This window comes from Daldinia decipiens, assembly GCF_022478715.1.
Source record: "Daldinia decipiens strain CBS 113046 unplaced genomic scaffold F4813scaffold_23, whole genome shotgun sequence".
NCBI lineage: Eukaryota > Fungi > Ascomycota > Sordariomycetes > Xylariales > Hypoxylaceae > Daldinia > Daldinia decipiens.
This window is the reverse complement of record NW_026054566.1, coordinates 258,453-276,922: the sequence shown is the minus strand read 5'-3', so window position 1 is coordinate 276,922 and position 18,470 is coordinate 258,453. Positions and strand designations below refer to the sequence as shown.

The 18,470-nt window shown below is 48.2% G+C and overlaps 6 protein-coding genes across 6 annotated transcripts; 3 read left to right on the top strand and 3 right to left on the bottom strand.

The window, feature by feature from the left end:
* Positions 1-3,077: 3,077 nt before the first annotated feature.
* F4813DRAFT_134197 (glycoside hydrolase family 74 protein) lies at positions 3,078-5,639 on the top strand. The gene is made up of 3 exons (XM_049238751.1): positions 3,078-3,545; positions 3,603-4,389; positions 4,446-5,639. The coding sequence occupies exons 1-3, from the start codon at positions 3,232-3,234 to the stop codon at positions 5,580-5,582; spliced, it is 2,238 nt and encodes a 745-aa protein (XP_049098344.1). The 5' UTR covers positions 3,078-3,231; the 3' UTR covers positions 5,583-5,639.
* F4813DRAFT_364176 (uncharacterized protein) lies at positions 5,565-6,671 on the bottom strand. The gene has a single exon (XM_049243782.1). The coding sequence runs from the start codon at positions 6,321-6,323 to the stop codon at positions 5,697-5,699; it is 627 nt and encodes a 208-aa protein (XP_049098343.1). The 5' UTR covers positions 6,324-6,671; the 3' UTR covers positions 5,565-5,696.
* F4813DRAFT_364175 (MED7-domain-containing protein) lies at positions 6,654-8,405 on the bottom strand. The gene is made up of 3 exons (XM_049243781.1): positions 8,284-8,405; positions 7,771-8,211; positions 6,654-7,701 (listed from the first exon to the last, which is right to left on the bottom strand). The coding sequence occupies exons 2-3, from the start codon at positions 8,191-8,193 to the stop codon at positions 7,402-7,404; spliced, it is 723 nt and encodes a 240-aa protein (XP_049098342.1). The 5' UTR covers positions 8,194-8,211; positions 8,284-8,405; the 3' UTR covers positions 6,654-7,401.
* Positions 8,406-8,613: 208 nt separating this feature from the next.
* On the top strand, positions 8,614-10,335 carry F4813DRAFT_134144 (uncharacterized protein). Its single transcript, XM_049238749.1, has one exon. It carries the CDS (start codon positions 8,866-8,868, stop codon positions 9,955-9,957), a length of 1,092 nt encoding a protein of 363 aa, XP_049098341.1. The 5' UTR covers positions 8,614-8,865; the 3' UTR covers positions 9,958-10,335.
* Positions 10,229-12,079, bottom strand: F4813DRAFT_134147 (uncharacterized protein). Its single transcript, XM_049238750.1, has 2 exons — positions 11,324-12,079; positions 10,229-11,012 (listed from the first exon to the last, which is right to left on the bottom strand). The coding sequence occupies exons 1-2, from the start codon at positions 11,870-11,872 to the stop codon at positions 10,500-10,502; spliced, it is 1,062 nt and encodes a 353-aa protein (XP_049098340.1). The 5' UTR covers positions 11,873-12,079; the 3' UTR covers positions 10,229-10,499.
* A 2,918-nt stretch (positions 12,080-14,997) lies between these two features.
* On the top strand, positions 14,998-16,575 carry F4813DRAFT_364165 (uncharacterized protein). Its single transcript, XM_049243780.1, has 2 exons — positions 14,998-15,197; positions 15,249-16,575. The coding sequence occupies exon 2, from the start codon at positions 15,557-15,559 to the stop codon at positions 15,974-15,976; it is 420 nt and encodes a 139-aa protein (XP_049098339.1). The 5' UTR covers positions 14,998-15,197; positions 15,249-15,556; the 3' UTR covers positions 15,977-16,575.
* The last annotated feature ends 1,895 nt before the right edge of the window (positions 16,576-18,470 follow it).

The window sequence follows — 18,470 nt, the reverse complement described above, 5'->3', positions numbered from 1 at the left end:
TAAATCCTGATGCAACCTTGCAAAGCCTAAGTAACGTGGTAGCGATGACAATTACCTGTATCCTACAATGGTAAGACCTATCATGACCCTAACATGATCTGTCATATTATAATGAGTATGCAAATGAAAATGATACAGGGACTGAAACGAGGACTGGGTTATAGATTCAGGGGCTATAGGATCATCCGGGCCAGGAACATGTAGACGATTGGATGTAAGTGGGAAAGGGTTTTCCCACGCCACCGGATCAAATTCAACCTGGTATCCGGGTTCTTAGTACCCACAAACCGATCCTTGGGACTGCTCCTACGGTAATAAATGGCGTGACTATAATCTTGGTTCCAAATGCTTTAAGTACCGAGGTAGTTAATATAACAAGAAATTAACTACTATAAGCGGTCGGTACAGATTCCCCCCATATTTGAAAACGGGCTGCTGGGTACTAGAATAGGAAGCGATTATTGATGAGCTAAAATAACCAGCCTCGTCATGCTCATTGATTGACTGACGTCTAGTTCACTTTATCTTTCTTTAATCCTTATAGAACAGCTTTAACCCATCAACGCTCGACCCCTACCCGCCATACCCATAGGTGGAACTATGTCACCAACTCCCAAAACCACCATTAATGTATACATATGTAGACAGGCCCCGTTGGGTAATCTGTCAGTGGCGATTCAGGCACACAATGGTTCCACAGGTTACGTTTGATTGTGGCTACTCCGTCAACTCCGACAACAACGAATGCGACACTGCGAACCGTGCGAGTGATATGCGGAAAGCCTACCTAATGTACATATACTACCCCTATTTAAATTGGATTAGTTAACAATAAATATTGTATTCGAATGTCTGCGTTAGGTAGTTTATGATACGCAGCAGGACGATAATAAAGTAACACTCAGGATTACAACCACTTAAGAGGGCCAAACCAAGTATTAGATCTACCTAGGTAGTGTAGAATATACTGTGGTGTAAGACTTCTCTAGACTCGGTTTTTCCCCACCAGCGCCAAGGATAATCAGCAGCAAGGGCCGAATCTCTGGGACACCCGTGCACTCGACGTGCGGGATAAATTTTTATCATGAATTAGTGCATCTACAGTGACTACGTCTGGCATCGAACTGTCTGCAAAGTCACGATTTGTGCAATCCCGAATTCCGAACAACCAAGTGGTTCAAGCAAGTAAAACATAATTTTATTTCAATGTCTATCTTGCTGAACCTCCTTGTCTAGACGATAGATAGAACAGAGTACAGAGTGCAGGGTTTCTTGTATGGGGACCCCTTTCCAGGCCCTTAAATCAGCTTCTCTGGCGTTGATCATCCTCTACTTCACAGCCACGGCCTTTCAAAGGAGGTAAACATCACATAGACAATAGCAGCAGAGAACCGGGTCATCCAACCGAAAAGCAAGCCATCACTGCCACCCCTCCTTTCCTTCTCCAGCCTATATGACTCCTAGCCGCCACCTGCACTCCGGTTTGTCACCGGATGTTCCGTCCGTTCACCCCACACTATGCCCGTTTTGAGACGGCTACATGTCGGCCACCCGTCCGCTTCTCCCTTATTACGCCTTACCCTATTCTATCCCTAGCTGTCTGGAATGAATCTACAGTAGGCCAAATTTTTACACTTAAGTTGGTCAAGGTTGAATAAGGGATGAGCCAAAGCTGCGCCACACCAGGCGGATTTCTCAGCGAAACGCTTAGTGTAGGGTTCATAATCTTCCAATCAATTTCGCAAATCATCACCAACGCTGCTGATGCTAAAGATGTCCATTGATTATGTAGTAGATCTATAATGCTTTGTGATACGCTCGTCAGATAACAAAATTTGTATTTCTATGTAACTGATGCCGCCGTAGGCCTCCAGAGTTTTGTATTGTATTTATTATCGCGCTTCCACGCCAATAAAATATGGGTGCTATACAAGCCATGAACTCTTTGGAGGCAATAAAAGCCAAAGCGACTAAAGAGCTTGAAAGAACTAGGATATAAATGACACCGGCCAAGCGAGCAAAGACCATGCCCGGTTAAAGTAATTTGGGTTAGATATTAAATATTGTTATCTTGATGTATATTAGCAAAAGGAACGATATATCTATTGAACTAAATATATCAACTATATCATTTTAGTTATAATTTATAACTGTGATGCACCTCCTAAAAGCTCTACCGGGAATCAAAGTAGCGCCATAGGGGTATATCATTAAGTGCACCGCCAGCAGGTTTCTGATAGCTTAGTATATTTGATCCATGACCTTTGAAACCGATTGCTCGCTTGACCCTTATAGTGCGCTATAAAGTACCTAATCTATTCAGTAATCAATGGAAGCTCTGTCTTTTCTTTTCTCTCCAACAACAATTCAAGTCTCTAAATAAGAGCTGAGATAGACCCTGGAAATCTGATTGGTTATAAACTTAGAAATGAAAATACTGTCAACTAGCTAAACACTATAACGAAGAAACAAACTTCAAATCTGGAAGTCATCGTGATAGGAAAGGTTTATCGAATCAATATGATAGAACAATATAAAAAAGCCCTCGCTTTTCCCTGTCGCCAAGATGTTTAATAGTAGCACATCAAGGGTTATATGTGAATGTTACCTCTTACCACGAAGTCGTAAATATAAAGAACTCCATAAGTCAAAAAAGGATCTTAAGGCGACGTAATAGTATAAGACTCGTCTTAGCAAGCAAGTCGGCTTATCGAGCCTGGGCCCTGAACGTACCATGTAGAGAAACAAACCCGGCTACGGAAGCTAAACCTCCCTGCCAAATCGGGACGAACCATCGGGAGCGTAGACATTCTATTCGCGGGATAATTGATCGGGGCATAACGCGTGCCCACTTATTTCCCTCCGTCGCAGCTCAACCGTCCGCCGTCTTGCGAATGAGGCATCCAGCGCGAGGCGGTGGGCCGTGGCTAACACGTAGAAATAAACTCGACTCGCCTGAGTTCTAGAAGCAATTTGCCTATTTGGTGTTTTTTTTTCCCCTGGCACCATGACATTCCGGAATTGTCTTAGGTACCTATGTATGTGGGGTGACATCGGCCCCCCCCCCCCCCCCCTGACAGCGCGTATGTAGGTACAAATTGCGTATAGATGAAGATAAATAAATAGGTACCTACCCACAGATACCCGTACCACGAAGAAAATTTGCTACGCAGAGCCGCTTGCCCTCCGTACCAAGTGCAAAGCCCGGATAGACGACTGCTGGTTTTAGCGATGAAGTTCCTCGCAGCAGTACAGCTGCTCGCAGCGGTTGTCGAGGCTGCATTCACGTGGCAGAATGTGAAGATCGGCGGCGGCGGCGGTTTCGTCCCTGGTATCGTCTTCCACCCGACAGCCAAGGGCGTCGCATACGCCCGCACGGATATCGGTGGTCTATATCGACTTAATAATGACGATTCGTGGACCGCTGTTACGGACGGCATCACGGACCATGATAATTGGCATAATTGGGGCGTCGACGCGCTTGCTCTGGATCCGCAGGACGAGAATGTGGTATACGCTGCGGTTGGCATGTATACAAACGACTGGTATGTCGTTACGGTTGGAGTTATTCGTTAACCCTGGAGTTACTAATGCCGGATTAGGGACCCGAAACCTGGCTCTATAATCCGTAGTAGCGATAAAGGGGCTACATGGAAGGCGACTAACCTTTCTTTCAAGGTCGGTGGAAATATGCCTGGCCGGGGAATGGGCGAGCGTCTTGCCGTCGACCCGGCCAACTCCAAGATCTTGTACTTTGGAGCCCGCAGCGGTAATGGGTTGTGGAAGAGTACAGACGGCGGTGAGACATTTACCAAAGTGTCCTCGTTTACAGCCGCAGGGACATTTATTCCTGACCCTAATGATGTCGGTGGGTACAATGGGGACAAGCAAGGGCTAGCATTTGTGACGTTTGACTCTACGAGCGACACAACTGGCGGTGCTACTAAGAGAATCTTCGTCGGTACGGCGGATAACACTACCGCAAGCGTCTATGTCTCCGAGGATGCGGGTACCACGTGGAACCCGGTAAAGGGGCAGCCGGGCACCTATTTCCCCCACAAGTGCGTCCTTCAACCGAAAGAGAAGGCGCTGTATCTCACATACAGCGATGGCACAGGCCCATATGATGGGACCCTAGGTGCGGTATATCGATACGACATCTCTGCGGGTACGTGGAAAGACATCACACCGGTGTCTGGCGGCGATCTGTATTTTGGCTTTGGCGGGCTCGGCGTAGACATGCAGAAACCTGGAACGATTGTCGTGGCGAGCTTGAACTCGTGGTACCCGGACGCGCAGATATTTAGATCGACCGACTCGGGAGCCACCTGGTCTAAGATCTGGGCTTGGGCCAACTACCCGGACATGAACCTTTACTACGGACTCACAGTAAGTAATTCGATGAGATACCGAAAGGGAAAATGTACTGATGCCGGCCTCTGTAGACTTCCAAAGCCCCATGGATTAAGACGGGGTTCATTGACACGGATACAAAGGATCTTGGATGGATGATAGAAGCATTGGTTATTAACCCCCTCGACAGCGACCACTGGCTGTATTCTACCGGGTTGACGGTATTCGGCGGCCACGATCTGACAAAATGGGACACAGCCCACAACGTCTCAATCCAGTCGCTCGCCGACGGCATAGAGGAATTCGCCGTTCAGGACCTCGCTTCGCCACCTGGAGGAAGCGAGTTACTGGCAGCTGTGGGCGATGATAGCGGGTTTACGTTCAAAGACACAGCCAGCCTAAAGACCTCCCCGAAGACGCCCTGGATGAATCCCATCTGGTCGACGTCTTCAAGTGTAGACTACGCCGGATCATCGGTGAAGAATATCGTTCGTATTGGCAACTCGGCCGGATCACAACAGGTTGCGGTATCAAGCGATGGTGGAGAGAGTTGGAACGTGTATTCTGGCGCAGACAATAATATGAACGGCGGCACAGTGGCTTATTCTGCCAAGGCGGACACGGTGCTTTGGTCGACATCGACGAACGGCGTGCAGCGTTCCCAGAATCAAGGCACCTTTTCAGCAGTCTCTAGTCTCCCCTCGGGCGCCGTCATCGCGTCGGACAAGCAGAACAATGCCGTTTTCTACGGCGGTTCTGCAGCCAGTTTCTATGTTAGCACTGATACCGGGACGTCGTTTGCGAAAGCTGAGTCTTTGGGCAGCGCCACTGCAGTCCGTGACATCGCGGCCCATCCGACCAAAGCCGGTGATGTTTGGGTATCAACCGATGTAGGTGTTTTCCACTCGACAAACTATGGCTCTTCCTTTACACAGGTCTCCACGAACCTTAAGAATACTTATCAAATCGCGCTCGGGCTCGGTTCAGGCACGACCTGGAATGTATACGCGTTTGGTACAGGTTCTGCCGGAGCCAAGTTGTATGGGAGTGCAGATGATGGGGCTTCTTGGACTGACATTCAGGGCAGTCAAGGATTTGGTTCCATTGATAGCTGTAAACTTGCTGGCAGTGGAAATACGGCGGGACAGGTCTATGTTGGAACGAATGGACGAGGAGTTTTGTATGCCTCCGGGACAATTCAAAAGCGTTCAACGATGTTTAACGCGTAGTCTTCCTTTTTGTTGTAATGCAACTAGGATCAACTCCGTTTCCCCAATTCATGACAGTTGACCGCGTGCCACAAGGTCTATTAGGAAGACTCAAGTACATAGATTTAGCAAAGATCAATAGTCTTGTTCCCTACCACCGTTATTTCGAACATCCCCCATTCTACTATACATTGACAACGAAAGCGACATCAATCGATCCTCAGGAACGGCTTCCCAGGCCCTAAGAATAGCCTCTTTCAATTCCTGAGACCCCGAATTCCTCATGCTGTAATTCAATTCAAGCCAATTTCTCACCCAGGTCAATAGGTTCTCAATAGGATTCAAATCAGGGCTAATAGGCAGCCATTCAATAGTATAAGTCTCGGGGCAATCCGAGCATCTAAATGTATTTGTTCTATATGGGCCGGCACGCTTTTGTGGCGATAGAGGGCCAGTGAGGGCCCTTTGAACTTGGCTATACGTAAATCCGGTCCATTTTGACAAGTCCAGGTACGTCAGCTCAGGGTGATATTTCTTCAAAACTTGTATCTCGTGCCGTTGATCCCTCGTAAGCTCCTTTGCCTTTTTTCTCGTGTTCTCGGCGTTCTTATATCGCCAGTGAGGACGTCGATTCGCTTGTACGGGTTGGAGGGGCCAAGGGGCCTGTTGCCGTTCAACGAGCCTTTCAGCAGGCTCAATCTTCGGTGACGTGACTACTAGCCGTTGACGACATACCCGGGCGACCTGTTCTTGTAGATCCATTTTACTGTAAAATATCGGTGCGAATAGCCTCAAAACTGAAAGCAGAGAGTCGTGGTAAAAAGTCAAGTAACCTTAGCGGTTCCTGAAATATATGAAGAATTTGTACCTTTGCATACAAAATTGGGTGGCTGGATACCTCTTACACAGAATAGTGGATAAGACGGGATGGTGGATGCCACTAAGTTCCAAGGTGGCTTCGGTTGACGCGTCTGATAGGCTAGCCACAGAAGCACAGTTATAACTTATGACGAAGCTCCTCCTTGGTTTTTCCCTGTTTCAGTTACATTTTCTATCAGATGCTTGTAGGGTAGGTACGTACTCACTGCACAGCCATAAATGCATGATATTATTGGCGAAGGAAAGGAAAGAAAAGAAGCAGACTGGAACTAGGACAAAGTCTTAAAGCCTAACTAAACCTACTTCTAACTTAGAATTCTACATACTAACCTACACCGTCTTACTTATAACGAAAGAAAGTATTAGACCACATCAATTTAAAACATATCAATCTATCAACTGGTAGGCGATACACTCATTACCTGTTATCTCTAAGAAAAGAGCTAAAAAAAAGTATTAGTTATTTATAACAGATAACTCAGTAATTTATTAGCCATGGCTTGCAGCTCATCTCATTCCCTCGTCAACCGGAACGGCCCTGGCAGCGCCGCATCATCGACTTTTGAGAACATCATCAAACCCGCCGATGCCACAGGAGACAAGACTAGATGCATTGACTGTGGCGATTTCGAATGTTGTTGTATCCCGATTCCTTGCACTGTTATGTGAGGAAACGAGGTTTAATAGTAGACGCCATATAAGACACGATTTATGAGGCGTTATTAAACACGAACTTGCGTTTTGCAGGCACTGGGTTGATTTCACTTGGCGATGCAGGACTAGGAGTATTCTTCATAGGATTAAATCAATGCATTTTCCTCAAGCGCATTCCCGCCCTTCCTATCGAGATGGGTATCAATACCGACGCGCTTATCCATTATAAAAACCTTGACTCCAAGTCATAATCTATATACACTTTATAACTACAGCTTAACAGAGAAGCAGCATGTGGCGTCCCTTCCTAGAGATCTCTGGTGACCGACGTCCACGTCTCTCTCTGGTAGCTCCATGATTCCGCCTTTTTAGACGTTGTTAACTTATCGACAAGTTCATATTCGATCTTCAAACTGCCGAGGCCTTCCATGATACGTTCAGCCTTATCCTTAGCGTCCCGGATCGCGTTAGTCTCGGCTCGTGTACGGTCCAACTGCGCCTGCATCATAGAGATCAGCGACTCGCGGGCTTGGTGGGGTCGGTATTCGTTGATAAGGTGGTGAAAGTTGAGAAACAGGTGGCGCATGTCTTGGGTCTTCTCTTCAGCCTATAATATCCATGTTAGAGAGAATATCGTAAATATCATTATCATTCCACTATAAATGTAATGACGTACAGCTTCAGGGTTGATAGCTAGCAATCCTGTAAGCTCTAGGAAGTTTAATAGTAACGACTTGGCCAATCTTTTGAGGATCAGTGCACGATCGAAGTGTTTGCCATCTCGATCTCTTTCTTCTGGATTCGGAAATAGCGGCTTGACATCCGTATCCTCAAGCCGCGGAAGCTCATCCTTTAATTTATAGGTATCTCCAAAGACTCTCCATACTCCATCTGTGGGTTCTAGTGGTGGCTGGAGATTACGTAGCTCGCGAGGTAAGCCCTGAAGACGGACTTTTGAGGCATCGTCAATTCCATCATTTTCTGCTTCTTGCTTGCGTAGCTCGTCAATACGTGCAAGGTTTTCGGGCGTAAAGTCGCGCCAGAAGGGAGGTGGCGGCGGCCAAGTGGATGACACCAGGACTTGGTCTTCTTCCTCCATTTTGTTATCGGTTGCAGACTATAGTATATCGGATTAATGGGTTGAAACAAGCAACGGAGGCTATGTGGATGTGTTGATTGGAGTACATACCTGGTAGAAAAGAAGGCGTGTGATCTTGTATTTCTTAGGTTTGTTTCTACCTAAGCTTTGAAGAGAGGCAGCTAGGTAAGTCTTATCGATTAGATTAAGTATATCCAGCGATGCATGTAGCGTAACAAATACGCCGCTACGGTAGTAGATCCGGGTAGCTTTAAATACCTAGGTAAGGTACCTTAGGTACCTACGCACATGCTAACGGCAACGGCAATAGGTACTCCGCAATTGGAGCTTCAATTGGGGGGGGGATCCATCCAAGTGCGGGGCATTTCAGAAGCTTTCTTGTGGCCTTGTGGCTGAACCCTTACACAGGTACAAGAGCTAAGGTAATCCGGCATCCATCTCTGAGGTCAGTCCGCTTCATTAAAGACCAAACCACTAAGGAGCAGCCACAAAACGATCATCACGTCAATCACGTCAATCACGTCAATCCCTAAAATTACGTGTGCCCTCTAAACCCGAATAGCATATACTCGAAGCTCTTTACAGATTTACAAGCAGCGGTCTGAGACTTACCAGCCAGCTGACTACCTCCCTACGAGGCTACTACTCATATCGGTAGCAACGACGACCGCAATGGCAGACGCCCGAGCTCTGCTTCGCGCTCACCGCGCCGAGAACCGTATCAAACATCCTCATGCCGCATACTCGGATGCCGGGAAACTATTGTGCAAGCTATGTCACGAGCCCGTAAAGACAGAGGCCCTATGGGAAAGTCACATCCGAAACTCGAACCATAGGAAAAGAGCACAGGCACTGCAAAGCAACCTCCCCGAGCAACCACAGACGGCATCTTCAGCCGACGGGGGTAACGCCAAGCGGAAACACGACGACGTGGACGAAGGCATATCCGATGCAGATGACGACGCGGAAGAGGCAATACGGAAGAAGCGTAGCAAGCCCGACCTGGCCTTATCCATGAGCAATGGCGGTGAGAAGAGGCAGTCGCCCCCAGAGCTATCGAGACGGACTTCACATCCACCCGTGCAAGGAGTCGAGATCGCGATACCGTCGCGACCCGCCACGCCAGCAGCCGGTTCCAACTCCGCAACCTCGACGCCCAAAGGCGCCCCCGTCGGCCGCTCACCGCTCATCGGCTCCGAGACCACATCTACAGCCACATCCACGCCCTCGAACCTCCCCATCTCGACGCAATCTCTCTCCGTACCATCCTCCACAACCACAGCCACCGTCCCGCCACAAGCCCAACCATCCAACAGCGCCGTAGACGAGGCCGAATGGGCAGCCTTCGAAGCCGAGCTCGCCGCCGAACCCGCGCCAACATCTGGTCCGCAAGGCTACTCCGCCGACGCCACCATCTCGGCGCCAGCGATGACCGCCGCCCAGATCGCCGCCAAGTCGCAGAAGCACTTCGTAGACGCGCAAATCGCCGACGAGCGCGAAGACGCCACGCGTGCGCTGGAGGCCGAATTCGAAGAAATGGAAGAGCTAGAAGGCCGCGTGCGCCGCCTCAAAGAGCGCCGAGAGCAGCTGCGCAAGGGCGGCGTGGCCAATCTCCGCAGTGCCGCTGCCGCCGATGATGACGTAGTCATGGCTAAGAGCCCGGCGGACGGCAAGGAGAATAATGACTCCAGTATGCCCGAAGAAGACGATGACGACGAAGATGATGACGAAGACGATGATTGGGATGCATTTCGACTTCGGTAGCAGAGGCGCGAAAATCAAGAATTTGTATAAGGGAGGAATGATGACGAGACATAATAATACTGGACCCAACTTCAGCTTGATTAATAGGAAAAAGGAGTGCTACTTTGCATAGGGCCACGACGGCGTTATTCTGAGCATAAGGGCTAAATGAATTCAAAAAGGTGAGAGCATCTAGTTGCATTTATCTGGGACTCGGCATACATAATTGCTTCTTATATTGATGTATATACAATATTGTACGATAAGGGAGATGGGCAACTCCCAAAAGAGAAACTGAAACCCAATAGACATGCCCGGAACGCCTGGTCATTAAGTTACATCATTCAAAAGGAGTCATCAAAGCGTAATGTCCTCTACAGAAATAGCAGAGCCTAGTTCACCTGTAATGCAAGTGCTCTCACTAATGAGCTCTTACCTTCGTTAGCCATATAGCATTCATCAATCCAAATTAGGTGTGATTTGTAAAGGCAGAGATCGGTATCTATCGACCAGAGACAGATAGCAATAAGTGTCGGACGGAATGTGGCTTTTCAAAAGGTAAATCAGGTGCCCCATCCCACGCCGGGCGCGTCGTCACTATCGCTTCCTACGCGCTCCCAATACTTCCTCAGTCGCCATACCCTCCCAACACCGGCACGCTCCTCCCATTTTTTGACCCCTTCGCTTCTTTCCCGCACCTCGCCGCGCCAGACAGCTCCGACCCATCGCCGGAGGCCATCTTTGAGCTTCTCCTTCTCAACAGCGCGCTTCTTAGCAATGAGGCCAGGGGCTACACTGCTCTCTACGACTTCTGGCGGAAGCACGCCGCGCTGCACCAGAGACTCGGCGGAAGGCCGGAGCGGCAAGCTGCGTGACAGCCGGATTGACACGAGGCTGCGCGCTAACCGCCGCGAGATCTGCGTCGTGTGCGTTAAGAAGATGTGGCGGGAGATGAGCTCCGTAAGGGTAGGCCGCGAGGGCGAGGTTAAAAGGGGCGGAAGTGATAGGCGGGCACGCCGGAGGCGAAGGGTGTGCAAGATGGGGTGTAAGGACAGAGTCCTAAAGTGATGGTTAATCTACCTCTACCGTTAGTATAGTATGATCTACGAAGCATTATATCATTTGAGGGAACTGGTATTTGTGGAGGATAGAAAACCAATAGAAAGGGCATATTGAACCGATATCGACGCGCGGCTACGTTTCAACGGAGCTTTTGCGCGAGAAGAATACGAATATGAGAATAATGGCTCATAGCTAGGTTGTATGCGGGAGTGAAACCTAGGGGTCTCCAACCCGTATCAAGCCTTAACCAGGAGGACGTCGGCGTATAAGCCGAATACTGTATCGACATCATGAATATGTAGAAGGCCAAAGGACAAAAACATACCCTTGAAATGGCTAGTAGATCGCTCACGTCTAAGAAGGTGAGTATATGCGTCAAGATCTCATTCGGCAGGCCGTCCAAACTCAGCAAGTCCCACCCCCAGCGCAACAAAGTCGAGCCTCTTGTCACCATAGCATCTACTAATCTTTCCCTATGAGGGCCTTGTCTGGAGGTAGATGGCGCATTAGACGTAGAAAGAGGCGGCCTCGACGATGAAGCCGCCGTATCTGGTGATAACCTTGAAACATGCACAGCTTGACCCGCGGCTGGCCGAATCCCGTCATAGAGCATTCCACAGTGAGTTTCCAGGTGGTCGGAGTTCAAAGAGTCCGCAACTAAGGCGCCTGGTTGGGCATCAACAGTGGTGACCGTTCTAGAGGCCGGCTCCCGTGAGGTAGTATCGCCACTCTCGGCAGCCGGCGGCGAGAAAGGTAAAGACGCATGCGGCACCAGCGTCGTGGTGTGACTTGACGTGACCAAGGTCAGATCGTAGGCCCTAGTGACGAGATGCTGTCCCAAGTCAGCTTCCCTGCGGGTTGGACGTTCCGACATGTTTACAGCCTAGCCGTGATGGGAGGTGCCAGGTAGCAATAGTGATGAAGTGGCAGTAGGGATAACTCTCCTCTGCTATGTGTATCTCCGACGAAGCACAGAGTAGGATGAGAACTGTATACTGTACAAGGTCAGCCCTCGGTGAGAGATTGCGTAAATATATGCCGCAGGACAACAGCAAGACACGATGGTAAGTGTCAGCCGCTGTATCTTATGTCAGTTCGATAAGATCCGAGTTCCCCGAGTGGTCAGAGAGGCTAAACCGCTAGAATAATCAATATGATAAAAGGTAGGCGAGTGTCTTATGCGCGGTTAGCTATCTGAATTGGAAAATGCATATTTTGTACTGGGTGTATGTGTGTATGTGTGTGCGTGTTCCGTTGGGCCTATATCAACAGCTGTTAATACCGAGTGAGGCGAGCGACAGCTACCTAAGGAAGATATTCCCAGCCGGTAGGACTTACGTAGGCACGGGGTTCTTAATGAGGGGGAAGCAAAAGGTAGCGGCGCGAATAGCGGGAGGGATTAACGTGTCGTAAGAGGTATGTATTGAGGTGTGTAGGTGTGTAGGTGTGTAGGTATGCAGTGACGTTGATAAGACGATGCAGTTGATAATAACACACGAGATAATAACACACGAGCCAGCTGTCAACTATCTGTTGTTAGGGGTCGAGATCACAGCAAGGCAGCACTTTAAGGGCCATAGGGCGATTCATTAAAGCGATTCAGGCAAGCAAGCAAGCAGGCAGGCAAGCAACCGCAAGAATGTGCCTGAGCCTTGAGGGGCGTTGAGGGGTATGGAGATGGAGGGGGCTGACAGAACAGCATAACAGGGACCCTGTTTGCATATGTTTGCATATGTAAATACCTAAGTAGGTACCTGGTAGGTTAAATACCTAGGTGAAGCGCGAGGGCGTTGGTAATAATCCTAGTCGAAATGGTGAAATGGTGAAATGGTGAATTGGTGAGCGGCTACAGATGATGTATTCTTGTTCTTGAAGATGGCCCGTGATACGAAACGCAATTCGTTTCCAGTTCGTCAGGAATATTAATAAGATGCCAAAAAGTACCAACATCATACACTACCAAGGCACTTGCCGTTCGTGAGATATGTACCTACCTACATAACAAGGTACATAAGGTTAGATTAAGTTAGTTCTGTATTTTAATGCTGATAATAAGGCAGGTACAGAACACTGTCCCAGACATCATGCGCACATATACATAGTACGTACCGAGATACCTCATGTCATCTCCACGTTTAGCTAAGCCAAAAATGCAAAATGCACAGACCATTAGTTAGATGCCCGGTCACAGTGTCCGGGATGTCGATCTCGGAATTGATTACAGTGCTGTTACGTTGATCTTGTAAGTACATATGTACCTGCATACATACCTAGGTATCTTAGTAGGTACAAATATGTAAGTCATGTAAGTCATTAAACACCCGAAATCGAGTATGAATTAGGTAAAACAACCATCAAGAACCTGACAACTACCTACCTAAAGTGTACACTTAATTTTTTTTTTCAATATTGTCTCTTTTAAAAGTCTTATATGCATGTACTTAATGTATACTGTATAATGTGTAATGTAGAATGCACGTAAGGGCCAAAAAGAGAGGTACCCATGATTTTCAGGTACGTAGTGCCCGTTCACAGATTACCCCGAAGGAAAGCCGGTGAGGATAGTAATACGTATAATCCCACCTTAGCAGGCTTATAACTTACACCACTTACACCATATCCAGTGGGACAAAAGGGCCACGCTTGATAGCCTACCCACCCGATTTCCGATTTCCTCGTTGCAATGCTAGATCAAGATCGTAGCTGTACGGAATATCGCACGAGAGCGGGACCAGATGATCCAAGATTTGTGACTTATGTAGGTACAGAACGGCAGATGCGTGCTCTATACAAGTAAATGTTTCTGCTCATCCCATCAAGTACCTACCTGCCTAATCTACCTGTAGGTGATATTTAGGTGATATTTTAAATTCCGGGGGTGGACCGTGCCGAGGCAGACGGGAGATCTACGGAACAAGTTCGTCATGGCATTTTAAAAAGGGCTCTTTTCAAGCGTGGGATGTCATAGCTACATAACTAACCTAAGTCATGCCATATACGGGTCACGCGTAAAGAAGGTAGATGCATATAAGATAAGCAGGCATATAAGATAGGTACATGTATAAGTAGGTATGTAGGTAGTTATAGTAAGGGCGTGCTTATATTGATCCTCAACAAGGCTTTTGCTAGGTACCCCACACGTACACTTCCATTGCATCGTGGTCGCTTAGCTTAAACACAGTATCGGAAAGGAACAGGGGTAAAACTATATATTAACATGTACCTACATAGCATTCAATGATATTTGACTTACATCAACACTAGTACCTTTGCTTACAACAAATACATTATACATGTATATGGTTACCTATCTAGGTAATCCAACTAATGTGTTGTCCAATCTAGTCCCATGCCTCTGCACACAGTAGCGGCAACCCGAGTAGTAAGAAAACATGGTCCGAGTTGTACTATAGAATCTTAATAGAGGTGCTATAACGGGATCCCGTACAGATGACCTTAGTTAGTTAGACTAAGGTAGTAAATCTTCTATCACCTATCCACCCATATTATAACTTTAGACTACCTACCTAGCCGGCCTAGGTACCTACTAAAGGTATGCTGGGTTGGGAGGTATGTACACATATAATAGTCCCACGTGTAAGTCGAGCCAATAAGATCTCGGCACATAGACCAATGTAGCCATCTGGAGCAAGCCACCTACGACCCCCCGGAATCCTATTGTTTCCATCTCAAAGGTCTAGACGGAAAAAACAAAAGCCTTGTCTTACCTAATCGCGATGAGGCTATTCGAGGTCCTCCCGGCCCGGAAATCGCAACTAGCAACTAGCAACTAACCTAGCATATTTCTTGTTACTTGCCACAATTCCCGGAAACCTGCCCACGCGTTACATTATGTACCTGGCATATGAAGAACGTGGTGCTGTAAGTCAGAATGTCCTCTCGACACAAAATGACGTGGATCTTACCCTCCCCAAGACACAAGTTCCCTGTAAGCACCGCCGACGAACGGTGGAGCTCGGTACGGCCTGGAGGGCCGAATGCGGTCTCCTTTTCTGGCCGTCAACGTGGTCGCGATCCCTCCGACCCCCCTTCGGCCTCTCTCTTTCGGTTAGCATCAGTGCCCAATGAGCAGGAACTGGTACTTTTCGTACCACCGGCCAATTGGGCTCCGAGAGCAGGCTAAAGGGCGTGGCCAACATGCCCAGTCTTTCTTCTCGTCTCGGGGTGAAGCAACGCAGGTAGTCGGCCTATATCTTCGTGTGTATAGCGAGCTAGCTAACTATTTACATACTTGCTCAACTAACTAGTTGTAACCATGCAATGCAAACGGATGGGAAACTAGATCACCCTGCATATCTATGCGATGCGAGTACATCCGCTGTGGAGTATCTGTGAACCCATTTCCAGGCAGAGTCGGCAATGGAGCCGTTCCAATCACTTACCCTTGTCTGACCTTGAAAACTGATGGCATTGAAGGACAACTCATAATTATGTCCAACCAAGAATGGTGTGGAAATCTAGACAACCATTAAGGATGAGTCGATGAAGCCTCGTTTGGTACTTCTGGGAGACGGTGAGCAGAGAGACGTACATTTGCATGAGGGTTCGACAAATCCGAGCGATCCTATATATACGAGCAAACGTAGTACCACATAACCAAAGAGAAGTTTGGATGGCGAATCAGGTAAGAGCCTCAGCCAGGTATCACATACCCCTTCTCCTTTCGGTAGACCATACCAAAGCCTTCAAGAACTATTCTATCGACATCCTCCGGATCGAACTGAGATACATCCCGCAACATTTCCTTCTCTGGTTCTGGCCCCCAACCAATGAGCTGGCACTGCAGGGCCTCGAGAGGCTGTTAACAAGCCAGGAACACATGGATGATCCTCTCTCCCTCTGGCCCAAGCCTCTCGACGGTGGGTTCAGACGCATACCACTACGTCCGGGGGGGGAGTCTTGTACTCCCCACGCCCCCCAGGGGGTGGCACACCTTTATAGAGACAAAGGTGGGTAGCGGTGGTGGGAAAGTGTCTCCGAGGACGTGAGGTATCATTGGGTCAGAGGTGTGAGTAGGCTCTTCTGCTTACTCTGAACTAAGGGAATGCGCATATCATTTCTTGCACATGATTTCCACATAGTGTGGCCGGAATACCATGGTCTTCGTAGAACTTTCCATGGCGTCGAATGTCTCAGAGGTCTTGATTGGTCAGTTCGAATTAAAACTCAACGTCGAATATCCCCCTATTAGAAGAGATGATATGCATTGATGCTGCGGCCGTCTAGCTAGAAGCGATGGTTCTCTGACGGATAGATCAACGATTACGTCTAAATCTATGTACGGAACGGGCCGTGGGGTACGAGACCAGGCGCCCATAATTTCCCGGAGAAAGGATTTATTCACAACACTACTTGGCCGCCTAAGGCGGCCTTGTTGACCCAGGGTTCGCGCTTTGCACGTAGCATGTAAGTGAATGCAAACAACGATGGCAATAGTCAAAAGAATCACCTTAATATTACACCGAGATTTGGATTTCCATATTATTATCCCTTGCCGCCGGAAGAAACCTCCGTTTTTACTAGGACACGGGTCAACTCCATTTAGCAGAATAACACGCAACGTTGCTACTAAATTATCAGCTAATGTGCTGTGGTGTTGTTCTATATTATAGAGCTAAAAATGGAACTATGGCCATATGTATGTAGATGGAGCAAACGCCTCGTACGCATGAGATCACGTCACAAGCTTGACATAGCACTAGGCATTTTAGCAATTGGATCGTCCGTGGCACAACAAAGCAAGATAAACTCCATTCAGGAACGAGATCTAATTTGTAGTATGTATGGTATTGTAATATTTCGACCAGATATCTACCTAAATATGACATTGCCATTTGTAACACAGCAAATTTCACCAGCGTGCTGGCCCCTTTAGCACAACGTCAAGCCTAATGAGGAGCCTAGATTAAATCCCCTTGTGATTTCCATCGTAAGGGACTCATGTTACACTCACCAGCATCGAAACATCGTATGGGGTTATACCGACCCCATCGAGTGTGTTTGTACATTGACTCTTCTGGTATAGTCGTATGAGCAGGTACCGAGAACTAGATACAGCCATGATCGTAGCGGGTCTTTTAACGATGATAAATTAGGAAACACTAGGACCCTCTTCGATCCCCAGACTTCCTAGGCACGCATCTTGCACAGGCCGGGGGCGAAATCGTGCAGGTGGGCCTGGCATGGCCAGAAAATCATTGCCACGTCGCGGGCCTAACTAACCCGTTGAAGATCTTGAGAGTTTACCTGACTCGTGTAAAGCCAGAATAGGAGATTTCTATATGTGTCTTGATGTAGTTTCACGTGAATGGGAGGTTTTGTGGTATCGTGGGAAACAATTCCCCTGGGCCTACCTATCTGGCCTTGGATAGGCGGCCGCAGAGAGGGGAGCCTACTTCCACGACCCAAAGGGGTACTGCTATCGACGAAGTCGTCATAGTAACCCAACCCCCCTGTATAAACGATGTGTTGTTCATTTTCCGGGAAAGGCTCAGACAAGACGAAAAGAAAATTTCCGTAACTTCTGGGACGGGTATTTCGGATGCTGAGAAATCTCAAGCTACGAGTAGTGGATGTTAGCTGCAAGTGCTGGCCAGAGTGCATCAGGAAGATATCGTCTTTCCCGATGTGGCTTGATGATGAGCTGGACAAGCTCGAAAAACATTGTCAATGGAAACCCAATCAAACAAAATCAGGCGAGAAGCGGCAACAAAATAGTGTGGCAAAAGCAATCAAGTCTGCTAGTTTGATAAACCACGCAATATGGGACTGTCTAAGCCTAAACGAAAACACCAGCTTCGTCTGCTATAGATGCAGGATATAGTCTTCGGAGTTTTAGGGCAAGTGACTGGGCATCTGTTTAAGGTAATCACCCGAGACGTGGCAAGGGACGAAACATGCTCCCCTGTTCCAGTGATTGACAGTACATGCTCGTCTTAAAAGGCAAGTTGCCTCACAGGCTTAGGGCCTAGGGGGGGTAGGAGACCTACCCGCGGCTAGCCAGATGGCTTGCATAAGCAGGTAGTGGGGATAGGCCACATCCTGGTTGCAGACGGGAAAGGATCAAACTATGCGTGCAACGGGGGTGTAGTAACAGGGTGTCAAATTCGAGGCTGATGGGCTCACGTCCCAAGGTTAAGGGCGGACCGCACAAAGACGTTAGAATCGACCCAATAGAGAACAGCGAAAGGGAAGAGGGGCCACCATCTATCTTTCTCGAATCAAGTAGCTGGTAAGCTACTCATCAGTCAGGGTACTCGTAGGCTGTATCCAGAGTGGGGAAGTTGAGCCGGTGGAAATTGAAGCACTAGACCAACGTGGCATCCATCCAGCATTCTAGGAAACATGTTAGACGGACTGGCTGCGAAATGGACATGCAACCCCAATTACCAGACAGGCTGAGTTGTCAACGGCCAATCCTCAGCGGCTGTTTGTAGTAACTCTGGACACAG

Coding starts and splice junctions, on each gene's coding strand:
- F4813DRAFT_364176 (XM_049243782.1), bottom strand. CDS start 6,323: ATGGATCTACAAGAACAGGTCGCCCGGGTATGTCGTCAACGGCTAGTA.
- F4813DRAFT_134147 (XM_049238750.1), bottom strand. CDS start 11,872: ATGTCGGAACGTCCAACCCGCAGGGAAGCTGACTTGGGACAGCATCTC. Junction 11,013..11,323: donor ATCTACTAGCCATTTCAAGG/GTATGTTTTTGT, acceptor CGGTAGAGGTAG/ATTAACCATCACTTTAGGAC.
- F4813DRAFT_134144 (XM_049238749.1), top strand. CDS start 8,866: ATGGCAGACGCCCGAGCTCTGCTTCGCGCTCACCGCGCCGAGAACCGT.
- F4813DRAFT_364175 (XM_049243781.1), bottom strand. CDS start 8,193: ATGGAGGAAGAAGACCAAGTCCTGGTGTCATCCACTTGGCCGCCGCCA. Junction 7,702..7,770: donor TAGCTATCAACCCTGAAGCT/GTACGTCATTAC, acceptor TGGATATTATAG/GCTGAAGAGAAGACCCAAGA.
- F4813DRAFT_364165 (XM_049243780.1), top strand. CDS start 15,557: ATGAGGGTTCGACAAATCCGAGCGATCCTATATATACGAGCAAACGTA.
- F4813DRAFT_134197 (XM_049238751.1), top strand. CDS start 3,232: ATGAAGTTCCTCGCAGCAGTACAGCTGCTCGCAGCGGTTGTCGAGGCT. Junction 3,546..3,602: donor GGCATGTATACAAACGACTG/GTATGTCGTTAC, acceptor ATGCCGGATTAG/GGACCCGAAACCTGGCTCTA. Junction 4,390..4,445: donor ACCTTTACTACGGACTCACA/GTAAGTAATTCG, acceptor CGGCCTCTGTAG/ACTTCCAAAGCCCCATGGAT.